Here is a 17,338-nt window from a genome sequence, read left to right on the forward strand (position 1 = left end):
ACCTCTCCGACCTAGGGAAAAGGGACGATAATCAAAAACATGCCATTCGGACGAGAAATTGTCGTTCAAGTTCTCCGTATTAGGTATGGTGGGAATCGGCATATCAATGCGACGTTAAATTTATACAGTTTACCAGAGCTAAACGTTATTATAGCTCAGTTATCAAATTTTTATTAAGCTCGTAGACTGCCTTACATGGGTACGAGAAGAAATTTATACATGCGCATACAATTACGACAGTGGAAGTTAACAGATGACAGGGGTAAAATCGTGCCCAACTAAATAGAAAGCCCACCAAAGTATATATGTATAGGGTCGCCGGTTGTAGGTATGTACTTAGGTACTTGCAAACACACTTTTGGAAATTGTTCCGGAGCCAGGGGGGTTGCTTCAGAATTCGAAGTCACTTGATTCATTTGCAGGTTTGGGATTCTCAAAACTCCAATCTAGGATTCACTTAAGCTTGCTCTCTCGAAAACCCACAACGATCGATACATACCATCGCGAGTGGTAGGCTTCATTCATAAAACCCGACATTTTCCAGTGCACTACAACAGCACATAAGGTAGGTGTGGAACCAAGCTAACTATTAGACGTTTGACTAGATGCTGCAAATTTCGAATTTCGAATCCACAAACTTATCCAAGTATGTACATAATGGCATGAGGATAGGGACCCCAGAGTAGGCTTCAACTACCAACATACTAGGTATTTTTTATTGGCGGAAAGTGGCATATACACATGTGGATGATGAACCTGTAATGCTACACTTGGTAAATTTTGATAATGTAGTAGGAAGGGCTTTCGACAGAAGTCATCCACTTCATTTTAGGATACCCAGAATCCAAAAAACCTATGACCGTCGGTACTAACGAGATTCTTTTTGAGGGCGTTACTGATCCCTTAGAATAGGACCTTTGATTGTTTCCTCTACTTACAACAATATATTGTGATATAGTATTTCTTAATTTCTATCTATTTTATTCTACCTTTCTTAAATAACCGCATGCTTTAATTGTGTTATTGTCACGTTTTTTCTGAATATATCTTACGTAGGAAATATGACTTGGCAGAAATACATACTACCGTTATTATTTGCGATAATTTCTATACAGTACTATGGTCTATACAGATGCCACGTAGGTGGCGCGACTACACGGAAACACATACTGTCCAGTTCGATTGTCTACATCCTAATATCCGGTTCACGGACTTATCTCCTGCCCAGTTTATATATATTTTTTCATTTATTATTATCTAAGTGCTTAAATATATTGTATTAACTGTTGTGTATTTAGAAGTCAGGCAGCAACTTAAGCATCAATTTGTATACATATACACACTAGTATCACCTTGCATCCGTGAAATCTCCGTATTACATAATTATCTTGATACCTCGAGCTAGTTTTTATACGATTTATCCCATATTCTATAGGAGAAAAAAAAGATGTTCTAAGGTTCTGGCAACTAAATATTCTAAACGTGCAAAAACGACCTGGATAATTTACTGGCACTACCCCCTAGAAATAGGATATTTGTTTAGGAGTAAATCGCTTGTTAAGAACATTTCGTAGGAGTGTATAAATAGTCTGGAGCTGTAATAAGACACCATTCTCGTTTCTTAACTTTCCTCTATCTCGAGTAGATCTCATACTCACACTCACACTCACATCCGCACTCACTCACCTTCTCTCTCCCTTTCTTCTTCTTTACATCATCATCTCTCTCCTTTTTCTTTTTTTTACATCACTTCGATAGTCTATTGACGCAAAGCCTTTCTGTAAGTCTCCGCTAAGGTGGAAAGCAGGATTGCAGACCAAAACTAGTCCGAGCATATGATTTGACGTCGATCAACATTATTTAATATTCCTCAATTCACAAAATGGTACCCTCACAGGGTCAGCCGGGTATTACAACCTGAAGATATGGATTGTGATACGGCAGTCGATGCTCACAAAATCCGGCATTCTGTACCGAATATGTGAATTAACTTGGATGAAAGTGGTGAGCAAGGTCAGCAAGTTAGAAATGGATAAAAGCTTAAAAAGGTTGTTGTCTCCCAACAAATATACACTGCCGGCAAACGGGTGATTTCAATACTGTTCGAATTCGAATAATATGTGATTTTTCTTCCCCTTTAACTGTAATAATACGATGCAATTCGATTATTAGCGTATACGTGTAAATATCATCCGGCTTGTCGGTACAGTACGCAAACTAACACACATGTGCATAGTAGCTCTTGATACTGTTTTGTGAACGCACACACATATATATACCTAAGTAGCTATAGCCCCACTGTGAGGATGTGGTGTAGGCTCCAGGAGCCAAGCAGCATACCAACTGCCCCATCAGCTATACGTAGAGAGGATGTCTGGAACAGAACGTGTAGGCGTGGGGGACTGCGCATAGTATATATATAAATGACAAAATAACGATGTGTACTAGAAGGGAACGAACGAATAATACAATATAATAGGTGTATGATAGTTGAACAAAGGAAATTGGTTGTTGATCCAAAAGAATGTCGGTGGGAAAATGATTTATAGAACGAGAACGCCAAGATGTGTTGAGAACTCAAAAATGCAACAGAACATGTGAACACCCAAACTCCCCACGAAATCTTCTCTTACCACTCAAGATCACTATCCAATAAAGCTTTGTGATATTGTGATTAGCCAGGTACCGCTAGCTCCCTGCATTTTTGAATCTATTAGAGATATTGGTTTGGTACATGTTTGGCTATTAGTTTTAGACTAATATTGTGCATGGATGGTACAAAGTATGTCGTGATCAAGGTATTGTTGGATATTATTAATCTAATCTCCATTGCGCGTGCATTGGCCTTACTTTAGGTTCGCCCGTAGGATGCGCCAGGCAAATCCATTCCGGCATCTAAAACGGTTCGATTATCCGAGATTTTCTATTAGCACAATGACCTAAGAGACTTTGTTTTGCGCATGCTTTCGAAACTTTCGCCCATATTAAAGATTAGTTAGGCAGCGCCGGATAGGAATAATTATAGCTGGTACGAGGGCTATATATTAGTAAAATTGAGGATACGAGAACAGTGGTAAATTTGCCAGAATTGAGGCTCGAACTGGTTTTGGGGTATAAGGGCGAGAGCGGTGCTAATAAGCTAGAGGATGCATACCCCGCAGTTTTCTGACCAGGGACTTAATCTTAATACCGAGCTACCGACAAGGCTATCTTCTGCCAGGGGGCATGCTGGGCATTAGCCTTGTTAGCATCCCAAAACCCGTGCTAGCGCACGTCTCGATCCGTCCCATATCATTAAGCGAAGTAGCTATAATTTATGACAGTCAGTAAACTATCAAGCAAAGGTCTATAGGTCTCTCTTCGCAACGCGCGCAAGCCTAGGTTCATAGACACAGGAAATGGCGGAGCTAACGTCTACATGGATGTCCAGTGACCGTCAGCTACGGCTGAACGCAACGCGGAGGGATGGGGTGGATATGTGTATACACAATCTTGGCCAATCTGGGCCGCGATTTCTTTGCATATGTGGCTTGTCGATTGATCGGAAGAACCCAGATTGCCGCCCAATTGAATAACGCTGTTTCCGAGAGCGGGTTTGGAGGCAAGATATAGTGGGTTGGTTTCTCGGATTTTGAGATACCCCCATTAATTCGTGCTGATTTATAGCAGATACGTCTGTTAATCTAGGGTTACATCTATATAATGAAGTTTGGTGTCTCTTTGATCAAAAATGCGGAAGTGCCTTTGTTACTTGGTGGAGGGTTTGCAAGACCAGAAGTGCCCAAGAATCAAGATCAGTGTATCACTTTCGTCTTTGGTCAAGCGGAGGAGCATCAAGAATCGGCCAGATTCGAGACAATGCGCCAAGCTATCCTGAAGGATCTGTATCTGTATCCTCAAGGCGCAGCCTTGTTGCATTTCACCCCCCCCCCCAAATTGAAAAGCATGTACTTGTCTTCGAGCAACGGGAGAAAGGGTCGGGTAAAGTTTTAGCTGCGGGGCCTCAGCTGATTCAACTAATTATGTTTATCCGCTGAGAAGAGCTCCTTCAGTTTGGATCTGGGATGGAAGCTTGCAATCGACTATACCAGAAGGCTGATGTAACCCATCCGGTGGGGCAGGTATTAAGTCCGAAGGATCCTTCAAGTCATTTCGATTGAAATATCTGCTGTGAGCCCGCTTTGCTAGACTTTACCCAATCACTCTACCCCCACCTTCATACTATCCTTGGTTCCACTCAACTTTCCTGCATAGGTGCTTGAATAGTAAAGTTATAGTATCACCGATCATTAGCTGCTCTTTCTCCTCCCACTTATCACCACTCGGGTACTCAAGACGCTATCGAATTTTACCTAAATCGACATGCCGTTTCGCTCGCACTCGGGCTCCCGCACTTCATCACAAAACGAAAATACTATCCACGCCAGACCCACTATTCTTAACGAAAATCTAGCTGAGTTATCTAGTTGGGCTATATCCCGAAACTCGGAGTCAATGGCTCACCAGAGAGAAAAGCCATTGGGCTCGCAAGGTGGTGGTAGTACATTCCTACCAGAGTTGCCTTCGAATAATTTCGGTTCTGCCAATACCTACACGGGTGAGTTAATTCATTTAAAACCCCCCCCTATTAGTTTGTGGGGTTAATTAATTAATTATTTTTATAAAGAGCCTGGCTCGGATGATCGGTATTCGTTTCTTGCGGAGTTCGATACTATCCTCCTGGTTGATGATAGTGGGAGCATGGCTGGAGGAAGGTGGAGAGATACTGCAAATGCCGTATCTGCCCTCGCAGAGCTTGTAACTCGCTACGACACGGATGGGATCGATGTTCACTTCCTCAATGCCAGAGGGAGATGCAATATGACCAAGCCTCAGGAGATAATGGGTCTTTTCCGAGCCACCAAGCCGCAAGGCGGGACACCACTTGCTAAGGCACTGGATAACATACTGAAACCTTATCTCGGAGTCTATGCCCGGGACCCAGAACACTGCAAACCAATAAACATCATCGTCATTACCGACGGTGAACCTACAGATGATCCAGAAAGTACCATCATACAGTATGCCACACGGCTTGACAAATTGGAGGCGGCCCCTCGCCAGGTCGGCATTCAATTTGTCCAGATTGGGAATGAACCAGGGGCTACTGAGTATCTAAAATACTTAGATGACGTTCTTTATGAGGATAGCAAAACTCGGGATATGGTCGATACTGTGCCATGGATGGGTGTTTCGGGGCCTGAGTGGCTGCTTAAAGCTACCCTTGGCGCTGTATGTCGCCGCTATGACCGCATGTGCTATAAGTCTTGATTTTTTGATTTGATTTGATTTTTTACTTCTCTCTTCTCTTTCATTTTCTTATTGGCGGAAATCCATGATAATTACGGCGGCTCAAAGGGACATGACCTTTATCATAATTTAGTTTGCGAAAATACTAGAAACAATTGATAAAAAACTAAACCTAAATTTATATCCAAAACTCGTATCTTAATAGCAGTTACGTGACCGTGGACGTAACTCGTTTCAGGCGCCACTCGCATCTGGTGTGCAAAAACCATCTGTGAATCTATCTGCTCGGATAGCTTTTGCTCACTTTACTCGGGTCCACATCAATAGTGAAGGGTATATAACTTCAAAAAGACAAACGACTGGAAGAATTCCCAGCCGTGAGTACTTATGTACTACCCTATCCAGGTCCTTGGTAACACTCAAACTTTGATAGGCTATGGTATTTTCTCCGCTCCCCACTCTTGGTGATTCTCTCGGGCGTCACCATCATCACCACCACCTACGTTATCACGTTTGAAATTGGAGTTGCCACCAATACCCAATAAGCCAGGACCTCCGCTTACAAGCCACCGGTAGTCTCTCTGAGGCTCTGACGGACCCGGTCCATATAACGGAAATGGTTCGGCTGTATCTGGTGCAAATTCCGGGCCGGGCCCATCAGGGTCATAGACCTCACCGCGCCAAATAGTCCCAACTGGCAAGGGATGCGGTCGACTCCACCCGTCCCTCTGCCAAGCCAAGGATAGCCCATCCAAAGTAACAAACCGGTGATTTGGATGCTTTCGTTTAATCCAGTTCGGAATTCCATCTAAAGTTCTATAGATATCTCGAGCTTCCTCGTCGCTTATATCCTCACGGTTGATAAAATCTTTCATTTCGACTTCGCAGTAGCAGTTTAGCCAGTTTGAACAGCGGCCTACAGTTTCGGCGCTTTTGCACCGGCTCGGAGGGAGGGCTTTTAGTTGGCCGGTTTGGGGATCACATTCGGCGCACTCTAGACACACCCCGAGGAGGACTTTGAAGAATATACCAGCGGATTCGAGGTTTTCGGTTGCCGATGGGCGAGTTTTGGGGGTAGATGAAAAACTGCGGTATTGTTTAGGATCTTGGCTCATTCGCCTGTTGTGGTCTGGGCCGTCACCGAGTATTTCTGGGAGGCTTGGGCAGACGACTTTGAAGGTGTAAAAGGTGGAGGGTGGGACATATTGACCTTCTTTGGTGCCTGAGATAGATACCTCTGGCTTAGGGCCCGTGAGATCTCCGATACTAGCGGCCTCATTCGAGCTTGGGATACCTTCAAGCTCTACTGGTGCTAAGGTGGGAACTGAGGCATTTAATGGAATTATCTCCGTAGTATTTATTACAGTAAGGTTTATGATATTGGAGGTAGTGTTTCGCTGGATTTCGGTCCCGTTGTGTTCCGTTCGTCGAGTTGCAATTATAGCTGCATTCCCAGAATTGCCACCTAATTCTCTAGGTACCAGGCCTTCTAATTCTAGATGCTCAACTGGAATTGACCGTGCGTTTGAAGCTAGTAAGAAGGAAAGGAAAAGCCGATATATCCCTGGCATTCTCACAATGCCGGATATATCCATAAGTTTGAATCTTTTCTGATGGGAACGCAAATTAAATGAGAGTAGCGTGGAATCATCGATCCCGGGGAGCTGGTTCAAAATTGTAACTACCTACCTAGTATCGCTGACTATCTTTATGAGAAATATTGCGAAGGCAACAGCTATACAAAGATAGTACCTTACTACATTATCGTTTGCGCAGCATCTGTGATTCTAATGCAAAGTTAGTTGCGTCAATTGCGCCGATTGGGCTACGCGAAACTGCATACACCATGCCAGTTCTGTTGGAAATTTTGGATCCATTTCTTATATAGATACAAGAGGCGGCGAGGTCTAGAACAGCAGTTTTAGTGTAAGTGTGCCACATCATATCGTGAAGATTGGGGTATAGCATATCCGCATAGCCTGGCCTTTAAGGTAATATAGCCTTGAAGGGTTACGGGACTGGTCCGGGTCCATGGATCCAGGCGCAGATGTTGCGCTGAGGCACTGTTTCGAACTTTGTTGTATTTCTAAATTGGGTAATTAACTGTTGCAAAATGGTCACGAATCGGGACTGCTGCTGCCGCGCATAACTGCATTGGGGGGAGGGTTTTAATTTTTCGGAACCTGAAATCTGCCTTATTGCTTTCAAAGGAATAATCAAGACGCTTTTAACGCTTGTGTTGGCGGTCCGAGTCCAGTTCACGAGACAATTCATGATTCAAATTAAAAGTGGCCCGAAAACTGTTCAAAACCCGTGGGAATAGATATAATGTGCTGCTGGCGAACCACTATGGGGTCCAAAGCAGTTAAATTTAAACGGTATTTATTTTCTGCAGAAAAAAACAGCTATGATAATATTGTAGCTTGTGAACTGCCAGTCTATCTACTTGTTACCAGCCTATGCATCGCGCAGCCGTGTACCAACTTGCGAATCGTGTCGGTGCCGCGTAATGCAGTGTCATGGGACTGTCGTTGCAGTGTCGCTCCGGTGACTCTCTTTTTGCTCAGATGGTTAGCCGCTTAATTAACTTAAAAGAGTGGAAGGGAAAAAAGTTATGAAAGTGAGCTTGTTCTCTAAAAAGTTGGAGTTTTGGCCATTTTGGACCGACATATTTTAATACCAACGCATAATACTGCATGATTTTCGGATATACCAGCTATCCGGAAGCCGATGATATCACAGTTCGCAAGCCATCCTCTCATGTAAGAGGGTAAGGGCAACGTTGGCATTTCCAGGGATATGTACCCAAGTATTCAATAGCCGAAAATCTAGATGCTAAACTGATTATTGCATCAAAAGACACGGGGTCTTGATCTTGGACAACGTTGTCATATTAAAGCCTATTTGGAATATTAAATACCAACTCTTGTGTTTCGGCAGTTTCGCAATCAACCAAGTGTTGGTGTTTGGGATGCTGTGCTTAGTTGCTCACGATCATGATGTATGATATACTTACAGGTTCACCTGACTAATACTTCCAAGGTCGACCAATTCTATTTCCTAACGATATATTAGCACCGAATCCATGCGCTCTTAACGATCGTACGACTAGTATCATCAATAGAACCAACCTTGATAAACCATCCGAATGCTCTTGTATAAATTTTATTTCCACAAAGAATTCTAGAATAGATCAACAATTGATTCTACCTGATGATATTAAGATATTGCATTGATTAGCTATTAACAGTCTCGACACTAAAGCTATTTTGTATATTGATAATTAATTAGCCTAGGCATAAGAAATACAACCACTACGACTTCGCGTAAAATCAGCATATTGTCTCTAATCGACATTCCGACAGTTCATCATCCTGAATATCTGACCACTGATAGATGCGCTTTTAATCATTTTACAGTTCGTGATCAGCGGATATTGAATTGATGTACTTACATACAGCTATATGAAATCAACATTGCGGGAAAGCTAGCTACAGTCTTGCACCTTAACGGTGTCGTATCCATAAGGGACTAACCGATAGATACCTGCCGGCAGGACACCGGGTGCCACCTAATAATCAAATTCAGCCCGTACCCATTCTCAACCCATTCGAAATCCTGGCTCTCATTTCTCCAGTGGGCTTTTGTCTCCCCTTTAAGAGTATCATAGCCTGTACAGATACCTGCCTCTAGGAGCCGTTGTATACCCGGTAAATCGTGTCGGGATATAAATGCTTCAATAAGGGCATAACGTAATACTAGACTACCATTGTTAACATACTTGTGTTCTTCGAATCCTCACGCAAGCTTATAACTCAGCCCTTTACGTTGAGTTTAGGGCCTTTGTGTAAGCATAGAGGGATGCTACAAAATTCAGGGAAGGTATTCTTACAATATTTGTCGCACGGTATATATATACATTCTGAGTGCGTTTTACCATGAGACGGGTGTATGTCTAGACCCACTCCTGAAAATCGGGAATGTCCGTGCTCATGACTGAATGATACGGAACGATGGACTGATTTTTCCAAGAAAACTTCCGCCGTTCGAAATCTCATTCCCTGTGCTCCATTTTCACTATATTTTTCTAAATCACCAAATATGGCTTCGCGGTCTCTTGGATTCCGTCAAATACTTTTGTCAGAGACTCCGGGCATCCTTCAGAGGCTTGGAAGCTTTGAGCAAGCAACTTCTTTGTATGGAAACTTCTTTTTGGGTGGTACTCGAGAAAAAAATGAATCGGCGCTCAGAGCCGAAAATTGACAAAACATAAATTCTCTTTCCCGTGCCTGCTTTTTTCCCATATATATATATATATATATTTGTTGGATTTTGTTGATTTTATATATTAACCATGATTGCTTGCACATTCTACGTTTTAGGAGGCTGAGGTAAATGGTCTTACCATATTGAGTCTCGAATACTTTGTTAACGATCTGCAGGTGTTCGAAAGAGAAACGTAGGAAGTCGCATCACAGCATTCGGTAATCTGATATTCTATGCCGAGGGGCATATCATCCAATGTTGGAGACAGTTTTAATTCGGAAATCAATAGGGGTATTGGCTCCATGGTCGTATAGTTCTCTGTGAATTAACAATCAATCGTGGTTTTATTGGTCTCGTCATGGGCTTGGCAGGAATTCACAATCAAGATGGATGCTAGGAAACGAGTTCATTATAATTAGTCATCTATTCAGCATAAAAAACTTGCAAATTGGACTCATTTCGATGCTTTACGAAAATGGGGTTGATTGTTCGACGAACCTACGCGATTACAACCATGCATGCAGCCTGATGTTAAATTTGGGGTTCGAAAATGACGGTACTAGTACTCTCGGGTGGATGTCTATAATTAACCTGTGTTATAAGGAAGTTCCGAAATTCATGCTTTCGATCCTAACGATTTCCCAACGAAGCTAGCTACCCAAAAGTTGTGCACCTATTTTAAATTTTATTCCTTTTGATGCGGTCCGGTACCTTAAATAGTCATGTCAAGATGTGAGCTGCTACGAATGTTGCGGGACAGGAGCCCGGACTAAAAATAAACCAAAGATATGATAACATAAGGGTGATCATCATTCAAAAAACCAAAGATAGTTCACGTTCGTGTATACGTATTCGGTATTTACAGGCCGCTAGCACTTTCTTTCGTCAAAAAAATAAAACTAAGTTCAAAAGCAATAGAATGGTATGAGTGAAAGATGAGAAGACGACGCTATGCAATACAAGGACACTGAAACAAAATATTCAAAAAAACAACGGAATAGCACTTGAAGGATAAAATGATCACATAGAAGGTCGTGGTGAGAAGGGAATATCAAAGTCGTTTCGTGGATGTTCTGAACCGTCATCGTAATTCGGTCTACAATGGGGCAAGATAATTCGAAGGTACCAATCCTAGACACAGGCGTTAGCAATTGATTAGGGTTCCGCAATGCACGTGAGTATATTCTTACCTATAAAGTCTCTTGCATGAGCCCCAGGTGGTAGATCGCCTACAATCTCGGCTTCCCACCAGCCGTCGTCCTGTGTTCTCAAAATCGCCAAGATATCCATCTTCTCGAACGATAGCTCAATAGGAATCGTTGCATTGAAAGCATATCTCGCACGGGCTATATTCATCATGTTAGCTCAAATCTTCGTAGGTTCTATATTTTTACGACTGTAAATACGCACCATATTGAAGAACCGGTCTTCCGTCTCTGCTATATTGTCTCGTTGGATCTCTTAGCTCAATCCCAGTTTCTTGCTCTGGTCCTCCAGGTAGAACCACCGCCCCAGTCTCGGCATTCAACCCGTATGAGCTCCTTGGTCTTTCATTCATGGTCATCCTACTTCCAGGTCGCATTTCAGCTTCCATATTGGCACTAACAAAAGTATTACTACTCTGCTGGCTGACAGGCCGGTTATCGTTCATCATTCCTGCGGGAACCGGTGATGGTGATGTCCCACGAAAGGCCATACGGGGTGAGTTCTGCATAGCTGGCGGGGCAGGGGATTTCGCTCTCATCGGAGCTGGCGAGGATGATCTCATTTGATTTTGCATAGCAGGCGACACAGGGCGGGTCATCTGGGCGGCTGGCATCTGAGACCTCTGCATCTGGGCTTGCTGCTGTTGCTGCATCTGTAGTTCACGTTGTCTTTGCTGCTGTGCTTGCAGCTCCCTTTGGCGCTGCTCTTCCTGTTGCCTCTGCATCTCCCTTTGGCGCTGTTGCTCTTGGAGCTCGCGCTGTCGTTGTTTTTCCTGCTGCTGCTTTATCTGGAGTTCTCGGGCAGCCTGCTCTTCTCTCTCCTGCTTTAGCTGCTGCTCTCTAAGTTGCTGCTCTCTAAGCTGCTGTTCTTTTTGCTGCTGTTCGCGGAGTTGTTGTTCTCGTAATTGTTGCTCCCGTAATTGCTGCTCCTTCAACTGCTGTTCCTTAAGCTGCTGTTCTTTAAGCTGCTGTTCTTTAAGCTGCTGTTCTTTAAGCTGCTGTTCTTTAAGCTGCTGTTCGCGAACCTGCTGCTCTCTTAACTGCTGCTCTCGAAGCTGTTGCTCCTTCAGCCTCTGTTCTTTCAACTGTTGTTCCCGCTGCTGCTGCTCTCTAAACTGCTGTTCACGAATTTGTTGTTCCCTCATCTGCTGTTCCCGTTGTTGCTGTTCTCGAGCCTGTTGTTCCTGGAGCTGCTGTTCTTTGAGTTGTTGCTCACGAGCCTCTTCCTCCCTAAGTTGCTGCTCTCGGGCTTGCTGCTCCTTGATTTGCTGCTCTCTAAGCTGCTGTTCACGGGCCTGCTGCTCCCTTACTTGCTGCTCCTTCATCTGTTGCTCCTTGATTTGCTGCTCTCTCATTTGCTGTTCCCTCATCTGTTGATCCCTTAATTGTTGCTCTTTGAACTGTTGTTCCTTCAACTGTTGCTCTCTGAGCTGCTCTTCACGCAACTGTTGCTCTTTTAGTTGTTGTTCTCGCATTTGCTGTTCCTGGAGCTGTTGTTCACGAGCCTGCTGCTCTCTAAGCTGGGCCTCACGCTGCTCCTGCTGTCTTTGCATCTCCAGCTGCTGCCGCTTTTGCTCGTCAGCTTTCCGTTGCTCGTCCATTTTTCTCTGTTGTTCGAGTAATAATTCCTGTTGTCTCTGAGCTTCTGCTTGGGCTCTAGCTTGTGCTTGAGCCTGAGCCTGAGCCTGAGCCTGCTGCTGTTCTCGACGCTGATTTTCGAGGGCCTCCGCTTCAGCAAGCGCACGCGCCTCTGCCTCCGCCTTAGCCTGTGCTTCTGCCTTTGCGCGAGCTTGTACTTCAGCCTGGGCCCTAGCCTGGGCCTCTGCTTTAGCTTGTGCTTGCGCTTCCGCCTGACTTCTGGCCTGGGCTTCGGCTTCAGCTTTTTCCTGTGCTTCAGCTTGGGCTCTAGCCTCAGCTTGGGCACGTGCCTGGGATTCTCGGGCTTGGACTTCAGCTTCGGCCCTGGCTCTAGCTTGAGCCTCTTGCTGGGCTTGCAGCTCCGCTTGTGCCTGTGCTTGTCTCCGTGCTTCTTCTTGCTGCTGCTGCAGCGGTTGTCGGCCTAAAAAAGAAGAGGGCTGTCCTCTTTGGGTGGCGAGATATTGGGCCTGGCGAGATGACGGCGAGGGTAAGGGGGGTGGTGCGGCAGCGCTGATCGGCACAAGAGCGGTCATTGGATCCGCAACCACAAGGCCCGGGTGGGGAGACTGGCTACGCTGTTGAAGGGCGGGACTAGCAGCTCTCTGTAGAGTCTCGTTTGCGGGTGCAGAAGGGGGTGGGAGAACACGTTGGCTTTGTCGACTGAGCGGCCTGTCAACGGTATTGGACCTTTGACGGAGGTTTACTTGAGGTTGGGCTGGGGGGATTATTTGCTCGTTGTTAAGGAGATTTTGAGCTTTATTCACATATCGCTGGGTTGTCTTTTGCATTTGAGCTGATGTGAAAGCGGGGGGAGGTAAACCTAGTGCACTTTGTTTGGGGGGCTCTTGTTGAACAGAAGGAGGGGCAGCCTGCTGTGGCGGAGGAGCTTGTTGTTGGGGAGCAGCAATCGGAGGGGCGGGGCTTGGAGCTCTGGCCTGAGGGGTTGGGTTTCGTGGCGGTGGATTCCCTGGAGGCGGAGCCATATAGCTTAAATCACTTTGTGTTCTTTGAAGCTGCGAGGGACGGGTTTCCCTCCCTCCAATTCCAGGAGTCGCAGGTGGAGCGGGTGTCTGGAGTCCGTAGAACCTGTCTGCAGTAGCCCTCACATTCGTATTAACCCGTTTATGAACCCCCTTTAGTTCCGCAAGAGCTTGTGCGATGGGGTCAAGGTCAATGTCATCATCTGTTGGAGGAGGAGGTTCCTCTGCCCTTGGGGGCAGACGAGAGTTTTGTTCATTTTTAGCCTGGCTAGCAGTGACATCAAACATGTTGCCTCCGATATTCAACATAACACTAGCCCTTGGGTCGATCGGTTCAGGCTCTGGCGTAGTCTCGAAATGGTAGTTGGGCGGCGCGCGAGGTACGGATTGCGGTGGCTGGTTTGGCAGTGCCCGCGTAGGTTGCTGAGGCTGGCCGTATTGAAGCTGACCCTGTTGGGTCTGCTGTTGAGCGGTTTGCGGAGACCATGTTTGCCTGTGAGATACCGGTGCATTAGACTGCTGCTGCCGTGCTTGAGGCTGCGGCTGGGGGGGTTGTTGGTAGTATTGTTGCTGAGTTTGAAGAGGGAGAGACTGCTGTGGTGATGGCTGTTGCCATTGGTTTTGCGGAGATTGTTGATGATACTGCTGCTGGTTCACAGCCACTATTTGAGGGTCGTGATATTGTGGTGATTGCGAATAGGCATTTCGTCCACGATCACGTTCCTTGTCCTTACTTCGTCTCCTAAAAGGTGTATGGGACAAGAACCCTTTCTTCTTGGTAGGACTCTTTGACTCTGCTTGCTGCCGCTCATATGCTAATTGCTGCTGTACGTGGTCGAAGGCGTCTCCAGAAGAAATGCTAGTGGGATTGGAGTATTCACTACCACCATAACTGCTTAGAGGCCGAGGCTCTGGGCTACTGGCCGAACTAAGGTCAGATGGTTGTCGGCGGGAATACCTACCGCCCCCCGGGTAATCACTATAGGCGGATTGTCGACTTGGGGCCTGGGAGTATGACGGACCATTTGAGTAGGGGTGAGAATATGGATCTGCATGTTCTCTAGGGCCATCGTGGTGCCTGCTTCCCCTTGAAGATGCCCCATGGTTCCTTTCCCTTTGTCTTTCCATGTCTCTCTGCCTTTCCATTTCCCTGTGTCTTTCCATCTCCCTTTGCCTCTCCATCTCCCGTTCCCTCTCCCTCTCACGCTCATGTTCAAGCTCACGTTCTCTTTCCCTCTCCCTTTCCCGTTCTCTCTCCCGGTCTCTCTCGCGATGTAGTTTGTTTGGAGTTCGATCACTAGTTCCGCCGGGACTATAGGGTTCCTCGTCCCTGAAGTCTGGTATGCTGCGTGACTTCCTTCGGGCCTCCTTCTCCTCCTTAGCTCTTCTCTTTTCCTCCTTCGCTTCCGAAATGTCTGGCTTGGATCTTGACTTCTTGATCTTGGCGACAAAAGTATCCGACTTTCTCTTAGCTTTGGCCGGAGCCTCGCGGCTTTGGCTTCGCCGGCTACGAGCAGAAGTCGTAACCGTTTCAGGAATACCCACAGATTCGTCTTCGATGTCTTCAACGGTTCGGTCGAGATTCATCGGCGGTGGAATTGGAGATGCCGAACGAAACGATGGATTTCCTTCCCTAGGGAACTGCGCAAGACTGTATCCTGGTTCGTCCGCAGACTGGCCGTCGTCGGATACATCTCCTCTGCAGAAGTTGATGTACTTTGGAGGATCTGGGATCTCTCCGCCCGTTCCCTTCGACTGAATGAAATGAACAATGTCCTTCTCTACTTCACAATCCTCGAGGGCGACACGGATTTTTTCATAAGAAGCATCATCGGTAACGCAAACGGTGGAAGAAATGTTGGCAAAAGACCATAGGCTAGCTCCAATGAAGTCCAACCTCTCCTCTTCGAGATCTTGGAATTTGTCGCAGGCGGATTTCCAATCCCTGTTCCAGCGCGCAGTCGTTTCTTCGAGGGTTTTAATTGCGTTTTCGTATTCCGCATTCGAGGCGGTAAGTTGAACTTGGGTTTTTTCGAGTTTCGCTTTGTTCTTCCGCTCCTCTTGTCCCATAACCATATGACCTTGCGCCAAATAGTTCTTGATGAGGAGACAGTCCTTTTCGTAACGGTCTCTCGTCTACATTAGGTCAGCTCTTGTACCTTCTATCCAAACGGCATTATATCTATTACCTTATTGACACTATTGGTTTGGGACATTTTCGCTTTTAGTAGTTTCTCAACACCAAGCTGTACGATTTTCCGTCTCTCTCTCATGGCACCAGTAAAGGCCGTTAAGGCGTCGTCCAATTCATTCTTCATTTGGGCTGCGACATTGGCATGCTGCTTCCCTATGGATTCCAGCTCCGATTTGACAACATCCAAGCTTGCCTTTAAAGATCCTGTTTCTTGAGATCCGAGATTTTTGCGCGAAAGCGCGAGAAGTTTCTTGGCGTATTCGTCTTCAATATTCGCTCGAGCTTTAAAAAGAGGGAAAATCGATGATTAGTATGCTATAATAGGTAAGGGCCCAGCCTTTGGGATGCCTACTTGAATAGAACGATTTGAGCTCTTCACACGTTGTCTTCGCACAGTGCATACGCTCGAGAAGTGGCACGACACCGGCATCATCCTTTCCCCAAAAGTTGTTGGCGACTATGACAAGCAAATTAGCTTATGTAGTTGGCCGATGCAGCTTCAAACATGATGACGTACAGGACAAAGGCACGCCGGGGCCGCCGGATACTCCGACTACAGCAGGCATTGTAGCCTATGATGCTCTTTCAGAGCGACCTTAATCTTAGGTTGTATCGAAATTCGAAGTTCCCGCTCGCCGACGGATGGGCCGTCGGCGCTGATAATGCGAATTGAACTGAGGGGTAATGATATTATCGAGGTAAGGCGATCAAGAAAGGAGCATGTGTCGGAAGAAGTTTTCAATTTCAAGATAGAAATCAGGTTTGACCAGTTAAAGGGGTTAGTGGAATGTCAGGTAGCCGGAAGAAGCTACCTGCAGCATCGCCACAAGAAACAAAGATCCAGGCAGCACAGTGCCGAATATGTTCAATACCAGGATGCAACTTCGAAGATATGACGAGACAATAAAAAAACAAAATGAATTCAAAGAACAAAATAACTAGAGGGCGAAGGTATGCGGTGGAGTGTCGATATTCCCTTGCAGGAACCGATCGAGGGTTAGGTCGAGGGAGCTGGGGGTGCTATATCAATCTATCGTCTGTGGCTAGTCGTCCTGGGTTTGGTTTGGTGGTGAGGCGGACTTGTTGTTCAACAAGCCAAGCATGGGTCGTCTCCACAACAACCGTTTTGGGGCGCCTACTCGCTCTTACAGTGGACGTCTTGGTCGGGTCACATCACAGAAAAAAAAAACCTATCATGGGATGCTGATTGTTTTTAGCTTTATGAGCTTGGAAGAGCTGTTGCTGTCCCGAGTCGGAGATGGGTGGGTGTTCCATGGGACATGTTGACTTGCATACAAACAGAGATAGCCAATGTAATGAGTGAAGCTCTTGGCGCCGGCATGGTATCCAGCATGCCTGCCTGAATGATCCAGGAACACGGCTGTGAGGCCGAAGCCAGGCCAGGCCAGCTTCAGGCTGGAATGATAGATCTCGTGAGGGTACGGAGTAGAATTTGGATAGTCACTTCAACAGCGTTCTAGACATCCGATCTATGGCAGAGCCGCAGACGGAGACTTGCTTGTTGCAGTTGGTGCAGCCGAAGCCCTGCAGAATGCATTCGATTCGGCATTCGGCCCATCGCTGGACATCCGGCTACCTATCACCTTTAGCTGCGGCGTAAATAGCTGCAGAGTCAAGTATAATTTGATATCGGTGGAAAGTCCCTGTTGAAGAGCCCGGGAGAGGAGATGCTGTGACTGATTGGCAGCGTACCAGACGACCCTCAATATGCAACATGCATCTTGTGCACTGTCCGTCTACGCCGG

The 17,338-nt window shown here is 46.0% G+C and overlaps 3 protein-coding genes across 3 annotated transcripts; 1 reads left to right on the top strand and 2 right to left on the bottom strand.

Annotated features, from left to right (window-relative positions):
* Window positions 1-4,494: 4,494 nt before the first annotated feature.
* On the top strand, window positions 4,495-5,310 carry DFL_002490 (uncharacterized protein; the record flags this gene model as incomplete). Its single annotated transcript, XM_067631285.1, has 2 exons — window positions 4,495-4,597; window positions 4,667-5,310. The coding sequence occupies 2 exons, from the start codon at window positions 4,495-4,497 to the stop codon at window positions 5,308-5,310; spliced, it is 747 nt and encodes a 248-aa protein (XP_067493845.1).
* A 413-nt stretch (window positions 5,311-5,723) lies between these two features.
* Window positions 5,724-6,860, bottom strand: DFL_002491 (uncharacterized protein; the record flags this gene model as incomplete). Its single annotated transcript, XM_067631286.1, has 1 exon — window positions 5,724-6,860. The coding sequence occupies one exon, from the start codon at window positions 6,858-6,860 to the stop codon at window positions 5,724-5,726; it is 1,137 nt and encodes a 378-aa protein (XP_067493846.1).
* A 3,791-nt stretch (window positions 6,861-10,651) lies between these two features.
* DFL_002492 (uncharacterized protein) lies at window positions 10,652-16,138 on the bottom strand (the record flags this gene model as incomplete). Its single annotated transcript, XM_067631287.1, has 6 exons — window positions 10,652-10,686; window positions 10,746-10,901; window positions 10,966-15,514; window positions 15,568-15,854; window positions 15,925-16,029; window positions 16,090-16,138. 6 exons carry the CDS (start codon window positions 16,136-16,138, stop codon window positions 10,652-10,654), a joined length of 5,181 nt encoding a protein of 1,726 aa, XP_067493847.1.
* Between the last annotated feature and the right edge of the window lie 1,200 nt (window positions 16,139-17,338).

Source organism: Arthrobotrys flagrans (assembly GCF_004000055.1).
Source record: "Arthrobotrys flagrans strain CBS H-5679 chromosome Unknown unitig_3, whole genome shotgun sequence".
NCBI lineage: Eukaryota > Fungi > Ascomycota > Orbiliomycetes > Orbiliales > Orbiliaceae > Arthrobotrys > Arthrobotrys flagrans.